Source organism: Pseudopodoces humilis, chromosome 3 (assembly GCF_049639895.1).
Source record: "Pseudopodoces humilis isolate 2021_Gansu_Grassland_sample_001 chromosome 3, ASM4963989v1, whole genome shotgun sequence".
Classification (NCBI taxonomy): Eukaryota; Metazoa; Chordata; class Aves; order Passeriformes; family Paridae; genus Pseudopodoces; species Pseudopodoces humilis.
Window position 1 is genome coordinate 75,336,515 of NC_142202.1, and position 7,950 is coordinate 75,344,464.

General features: G+C 37.6%; 1 protein-coding gene across 1 annotated transcript; it reads right to left on the reverse strand.

Annotated features, from left to right (window-relative positions):
- Nucleotides 1-4,556: 4,556 nt before the first annotated feature.
- Nucleotides 4,557-5,636, reverse strand: FUT9 (fucosyltransferase 9). The gene has a single exon (XM_005518217.3). It carries the CDS (start codon nt 5,634-5,636, stop codon nt 4,557-4,559), a length of 1,080 nt encoding a protein of 359 aa, XP_005518274.3.
- Nucleotides 5,637-7,950: the final 2,314 nt, after the last annotated feature.

The following is a 7,950-nucleotide window of genomic DNA, read 5'->3' on the forward strand; positions in this document are numbered from 1 at the left end:
AGTCCTTGAAATACTATCTCAGCATCCTCAGCCACTCTGGCTTCTTTATGTCATATGTAAGTTCAGTGACCCTGCATAGGGCAGGCTGTAAGCTGAGGTGCTGTGTTGAGGAGATGGCCTGAGCTGGTGTAGGCACATTTAGTATGCTGAAGCAGAAGAGCTGGGCCAAGATTTATTGGTTAGACCGCAAAACCAAATTAATCCAAGGTTTTCAGTGGACTACTCAGTACTAAGCCAGTCTTTGCTCACTATGTACATGATGCAAAAGAGGCCACACAAATTGATCTCTGATCTCTATAGATTGCACTCTGGTGCAATTCCTAAAGGCAATGAAAACATATTCTCTGGAGCCCCAGTACATTAAAGTATTTAAGATGTTCTTAAAATTATCACATGCTTAAGTCTCATGGTCATCTCCATACTCTTAAGGTCTTTTTGAATCATGTCCAGAAAGTGTTGCTGCATGAGGACTTATAAATCAGAAAAGAAAATAAGAATAAAGATCCTTGTATCTAGATAAGAAATATAATTATCTTACTGACAGACTTCTCTCTCCTCCTGAATGTTATTCTGCATCTAATAAAAATGGTAACACAAGGCCAACAGGAGTCCCATTCTTGAATAAACAGGAACAGTTATTGGTTATTTAACTGCTTGTTTAGAGATGCGAGAAAATTATGTGGTTTTTTTTTTAAGCCTATTTTGAGAAACAAACATGAGTATCTAGAGAGAGCAGGTTGTTCTTTATTGTGTTCAGTGGTGTCAATTCCCCATATCTTGCTCAGTCTACATGAACTCTTCAAATCCCCACATTCATGCTCTCTTAGTGCAACTTTCATTTTACTTGATCTGTTTCTTAAAAGACAAATATTTGCTGGATGTCTCACACTTTCTGTGGGCCTCAGGCTGCTTGCTCACTGTAGGTATTGACATATGGAAAGAGGCATTCAAAGAAACTGGCAACAGGGTCCACTAAAGATTTGGAATCTCATACTAAGCAAGATATCCTATGGGTATTGCCTATGAAATAAAGGAAAACTGCTTTAGAAGGATCTGCTGCCAGTTTTGTCTTATACCTGTTCACATTCAGTGGGGTAGCAGTGCATGTGCAGTTAGTGTTTTATCTGGTTTGGGTCTTATTTTCCACACTGAGAAAGGCAGTAATGTTCATAGCTCAGTGCATGACAGAGAGCCTAAAAACATCCAAAGTAAGCCATTGTAAAAGAAAGAATGGTGGTTACTCCCTGTCTTCGCTGACTGCTTAGTTAGCTTGTGATGAGTGCAACTCAAAACTGCTGTGGATTGGCAAACAAAATAAACTGAATGTCTGAAAGAAATTTGTTGAGAAAATAGTTAGAACTGGTGTGATCTATCAACTTCTAGTTCCCTTTTTTGGTACAATTATCTTGTTTTGCCAGTGGTACCAAAGCAAAATACCTAGTCCCATGTAATTTACCCTTCACCCTTGGTTGAGTTTGCTCATTCTCTTTCACAGTGATTTGTTATTTGAGTCTGTTTACGCTTGCTGTTCAAGTAGAATAGATCACGAAAGAAGCACAGACCTCGCAAAGCTGAATGTCATACACAGACTGAAAGCAGCCTTAGGTGAGTTAGGTGTCTAGGTCTAGGTAGGCAGTCTATGTATGTATGGAGCACAGATGTTTTATTTCCATTGCTTCTACATAGGCTGGACATGCTCAAAAATGCTTCATCTCCTGTCAACAAAGATCCTTATAGCCAGAACTGCTTAAGGCCTGATACCTGCAGATCACCTTGACATCCTAAAAAATTGTCTCAATTTTGTTCCAGCCCTTACTCTTCAAGAATGCCAGTGAGGCATTAGACATAATGTATATTTTTTATGATTTGGTAATGATTGTTATGCATAATTCTGGATTAGATTTCTCTCCTGTTTTATTAATCCTTGAAGCAATTTTAGCAATGTCTCTGGAAGGAAATGTATACAGGCCTTCTGTGGAGCTTCTCTTCTTGTGAAGAGAACAACACTCTTTCCAGTTCCATCAAAATACTTTCACAGTTTTTAAAACTCTTCTTAAAACTCAGCCTAAGATTAGCCATGCTGACTGGGTCCCATGTTTACAGAGGTAAAGACATTACTTACAAGATTAAAATTCAGCATCTGTTTCAAAACTTTCCTGTGTATACACTGACCAAAATTTGCCGTAACAATTCAGATATCTTATATATGCTTGCTTGTTATTACTCTAAGGACTTAGATGAACTTGCTGCCAAGAAACCAGTCTGATTAGACCTAAGGCCTTCTAACACACAGAACAGCTCTTACGATCTGAAGTGAGGAAGGAAATAAAGGATTGCACACATTCACCTTTCACTGAGGTCAATGCAAAGAACTTCCAAATTCCAGCACTGAGGGAAGCAGGTTATTGAGCCAAACCAGTGGCATATTCAGTCACTGAGAATTTTACAGTCCTCCTGAAAACAAAATGTTATGATGTCCTGTAGGACAGATGATAAGCTACAGCCACTTGCCTTCAAAATGATAAACTACTACTTGTATTACATGCATGTCAGAGGTTTGTTTTTAGAAGACTCAGTTTCCTTGTATTGCATTAATTTTCAAGGTAAGCTCATCTTGCTGCATACTAGAATGCTGGTGAGTTTAGGTGATTCACAGTATATTGAAAACTAGCTGGATCGAGGTACAGCTTTTGAAATCACAGGGAGAGCAGAAGTGATTCTATAACTTTTCTTTGGGTTTTGAGTTCTAGAAATTTAACTAATTATTCTTTTAACCTTCTGTGTTTCTGTTCCACCCTGGAATAAAAGGAAAATAAAAATCTGACAAGTCGCATTGTCTTTTGCTAAATATGTATAATTTATCTCTCATTTACTTACTGCAGCAACATTTTTGTCTTCAAATTTAATTTTAGTTACTTGATTGACTACTTTGTTTGACCAGGGTCTCATACATCTCATAAGCAGAAGTCTTTCTGGTTTTTTTTTTTTTTCTTTTTTTCCAGTAGCAAGTGTGATTTGCAGCACTTCGATCTGAAAATCCGAACTGATTTGCTTTCATTTGATACCAAAACATACTCATACATTTTTGGCATTAAACCAGCTTTCTACATATGCACATATTGGCAATCAGAAATTTGTCTTAGGTGAAAGAAAGTAGTTAAATCAAATGACTCATGTTTAAAGCAGACATTTTAAACAGTTATGACAATCATCACAATTTTGCATTTGCTATTAGAGCAAATTTAATACTTAAAAATCTACTTATATTATCAAATATTGATAAGAGTTGTTGCTCTAAAGAGTGCATTTTTAATACCTCTCATATAAAACATTTTCAACCCTCCAAATTCATTAACTTAGTAAGTTGAAAGGTTATATGTCAGCCTGATAGCTTATTTACTGAATTTCAGCAAATTTCTTTCAGAAAATTGACTGCTTAGTAATTTTTTCCCCACATTTACATGTCATAACACCAGGTTGTTTAGCTGCAGTTAAAATTCAACAGATCTTTACAGAATTGGGTGAAAATTCACTACTATTCAAGAAATTATATGAGAGAGCTTTCTAAAATTTCTCAGGAAACTGCTTCCAAAAATCCATTATTACCAGCTGAATTCAGTGCATGAAACTGATGTAATTGAACACCTTTGTTAAAATCTGTTTCTTTCAGTGTAACACTACTTAAAGCCCTGGTTCAGGTTAAAAATACTCTAGATATATTGAGGGACAAGGGTGTGCTGCATTTGAATACACTGAAAAATTGGGTGAATCTGGGCTTGGGTCACCAGGATTGGTAATTTTCTCTAAATCTGACTTCTTTTTTCTTCAGAGGGCAGGAAGAAATATATTCCTAAAGCAACATAATGGGATCATTTGTTAGGAAATGTTTTTTAGACACAAAGACTGTCTACTATTCTAATGCATTTAAAAAACTATAATTCTAGGTTCATTACCCTTAAAAAGGGGGCAATTAATCATGCCTCCATAGAGTTAGGTATTTTACTCTACTGTGCTCTTAAAATGCAAGATGAACATATGAAACGTTACTGTCTTTTGAAGTATTACACACATTTCTCTCTGGAACAGCAAATTATGTTCTTAAAATTTTCTGACATTTAAAAATGTTTTTTTAATTTTAACAATAGGTTAAACAACAAATATAATGTTAAAAATAAAAAATCTTAAAAATTATTATTTCAAGTGTGAGACTGGGACATGTTTCACAGAAAATGTGAAAAATTTTGTTTTAAATTTATAATAAGCAATCAAATACTCTTCAGTGCACATTATTATGTCTATTATAATTTGAAACTGAGTGCTGATGACTGCTGCTGCTGATCTTTTAAATCTCTTACAAAATATAAATAGGACAGCCAAGAGAGAATAACTGATAAACCATGACATGAGATTCTCTTTTCCTTCCTTTTTTTCTCTTTTCCTTTCCTCTCCACTTGGACTGAAGTCCTTTCTGGCTTCTTCAAAAAAGTGCACGCACATGCACACAGCCCCACACACACCCCCACCCTCCCCCCACCCCCCACCCCCCCCCCAAAAAACTAATTCCAAAACCATTTTTCTAAATTTCCAATGGACTTGTATTCCTGGTGTCTTTTCACATGATCACAAGCAAGACATGCATGTGATTCCCAGAACCTAGGAAGATGCACTGAAAAATCCTTCTTCCAGTTGAAATAACTAAGATACATCTTGTTATTTTTGTCAAGCATCAGAAGATATTCTGCCAGCTCTCTGGGGGAGAGAAAATCTTCCACATGTATGAAAGAGTCTGCTGGAATGTAATTCTCATAGTTTTCTCTAGAAGGGCCCAGTACAACTGGTACTGATCCAGCCAGAAGAGCATTGTAAAGTTTCTCAGTAATGTAATCTTTGTGGATTGAATTTTCAAAGGAAAGGTAGAATTTGCAGGAGGAGATAGTTGGAATCAAGTTTTTATCATTGACGTAGTCTCCGAAGGCTTGTCCGTAGGTGTGGATTTCAATGTATTTGCTAAGCTCGTTGTAATACTTGACTCGAGCGTGCTCGGGGTTCCAGTTACTCACAACCCAGCAGACCAAGTTCTCCTTACTTGGTACTTCAAATGTGAAGGAACTCGTACCAACCATCATGAAGCCGTAAGGCACCTGGATATCTGAGTCACGCCGGTAAGTCAGGGTCAGGTTAAAAAGGTGTTCAATGCCACTCTTTTGTGGAGTGTGAGTTGGAGACTCCAAGTTCATCCAAATCCACTTCTGGAATGGTGGCCTGGCTTGCTGAGGTAAATTAGCCAGATCCCAGCTAATGTCTCTGTGATGAATGAGAACAGCATGGGATCTGTTATATAGCGAGCGGTCAATAGTCAGATGGCACCCAGGGATATTGAACATGGTTTGGCAGGATGTTAGATCGAATGTCTGACCAAATGGCCACACCCAGATCAAAACAGTAGTTTCATTGAGATTATCAGTTTTTGAAGAAAAGAAGTTCTTCATTTTCAAGACTGAACTGGCTGATTCTATAGGACCAGAAATCCAGCTATTTGTTGGTTTGATATAAATTAATATAAATGCCATGAAACAACCAAGGATAATGAAGATAATAAAAAATGGCCGGAAAATTCCTTTAGATGTCGATGTCATAATTTGCTCTGAGAAAAAAAGAAAACAAGAGAAAGAGAGAAAATAATATCAGATATTAAATTTCATACATATGTCCTGTTAAAACAGTCAGATATCACATTAGATAGTACTTCAATAAAACTGAATTGCCACCTCAGAAATTTCCTTTGAATGGAGAGGGCACGGGTTCGTGCACACCATGACAAAGTGACAATATTTCTCTTCTTCACATTAGAAGCTCACTGACAAATTAAAAGCAGGATTTTAATATGTGTCATACTTGGTGAATCAGTATATATCGAGAAGTTTTTTTTTGCTTAGAACCTAGGCCAAGCATTTGGAACACAGAAAGACAAAACTGTCCTTTAATTCTATCTTTTTGTCTGCATAAAGGATAACATGCTGCAGATTTGTTGCTTTTGTATTTGTGTGAATGTGGAGGACACAGGATTAGAGGACTGAAAAAGGAAGGGACTAGAACTTTTATTGTGTAATCAATAAGACTCTTATTTGAAAACTAGTTCATGTCTGGTGGCTACATAGGGATGAATATTCATGCCTTCTCCAGGGGACTCCTAAAATACCTAGGGGAGGAAGCACCAATAGAGGATTTTCCTATGCAGCCACATATATGTTTCCCACATAAAGAAAAATAAACAGAAATGAATTAAAAAGATGTCCTTGTATATTTCATTTTGGGTTTATGTACTAAAATTTAAAAAAGTAGAGATATTCTGCATTGTTGTGAGATATTCTTTTTTTCCCCATGGGGAGATAGGTCTGAGGAGCTCATATAGCCTCCTTTATCCTTGCTCTAGTTGTTTCCCCCTGAGAAGTGATCAATCTCTTTCCAGAACTACTCTTCCATGTGGTTCTTACAAAACCTAACAAAGTTAGGGGTTGTTAATTGCTAACCCTTGATCCTGAATGTAGCCCTAGAACTCACAGATGTTCTAAAACTAGAAAAAGTTAACCATGCAGCACCATGGCACACAAGGGAAAAGAAGGGGAAATCAGTTACCAGAAAAAAGTGCTCTGAATTTACTGGCACACTGTAGTTTCTACCATGCATTACAATTACTGTAAAATTTCTCTTTCTTTTTCTTCACATTTTTCAATTATTTGTGTTTTGTTATCTTGGCTAGATAGCCAAACAAAAAAAATTATTAAAATCTCCACCCTTATAAATAGAAAAAAAAAATAAATATATATATATATATGTATAAAGTCAAAGCAGAAAGTGAATTTCAGGCCTTTTAAACTCCTTTCATAGCTCATCTCTTCCTACCTCTGAAATAAGTCAATAAATTCAGAATGAAGACAAGGTAGAATGTGATTCAGAAGTCCACTAATAGCACATTGCTGCCTTTGTGAGAGTAAAAGCTGATGTGTGAAACTACAGTTACAACAGAAATGTTTTCACATTCATTGTTGAGGAAAGGCAAAAGGAGGCAACATCATGCTTAGCTTTACTCTAACACTGTATCTTGAAGAAAAGGGAGTTTGCCACAGTATCTCCCCTGGGTTTGGGAAGATGGTGGATGTTAATTCTGGTTTTAGTTAGAGAGGTGGGTTAAACCTTGTCTGGCTGTCAGACCCACCCAGCCACTCTCTCATTATCTCTCCTCAGCAAAATATGGGAAGAAAATAAGATGAAAGTCTCATGAGTTGAAGTAAGGACAGAAAAGTCACTTACCAATCATAGATTAAACAGAGTAATCTTGGGACAAAATAATGTAATTTATTGCCATTTAAAATAGATGTATATAGTGAGAAACAAAGACAAATACTAAAATTTCCCCTCACCTTTTTCCCAGGCTCAGCTTCCTCCTTCATTCCCAACTCCTATACCTCCTACCCACCCCTGAGCAGTGCAGTGGGATAGAGAATGGAGGTTTGTGCTCAGTCCACAACTATTCCTCTTGGCAGCTCCTTCCTCCTCATACATTTCCCTTCCTCCAAAATGAGTCCTTCTATGAGATACAGTTCCTTCAGGGAAAAAAACAACTTAGCTACTGAGTGGGCTGTCCATGGGATCCTGTTCCTTCAGGACACATCCTGCTGTGACATGGGGTCCTCCCCAGGCCACTGTGGGCTGCAGGGGAATCTTTGCTCTAGTGCCTGAAGTATGTCCTCCTATCCTCGTTGCTCATAAGGTTGTTTCTCACGTTTCCTCCCTAATTCTCCACTGTTTGTGCTTTTCTTAAATACACTTTCCCAGAGGTGCCATCCCCTTGTGGCCTAGCCATGGCCTGTAGTGGGTGTGTTATGCTGGAATTGGCATGGGGTGGCCCTGGCTGCTCTTGGGAGAGGCTGTCTGCCAGCCCCAGGTGCC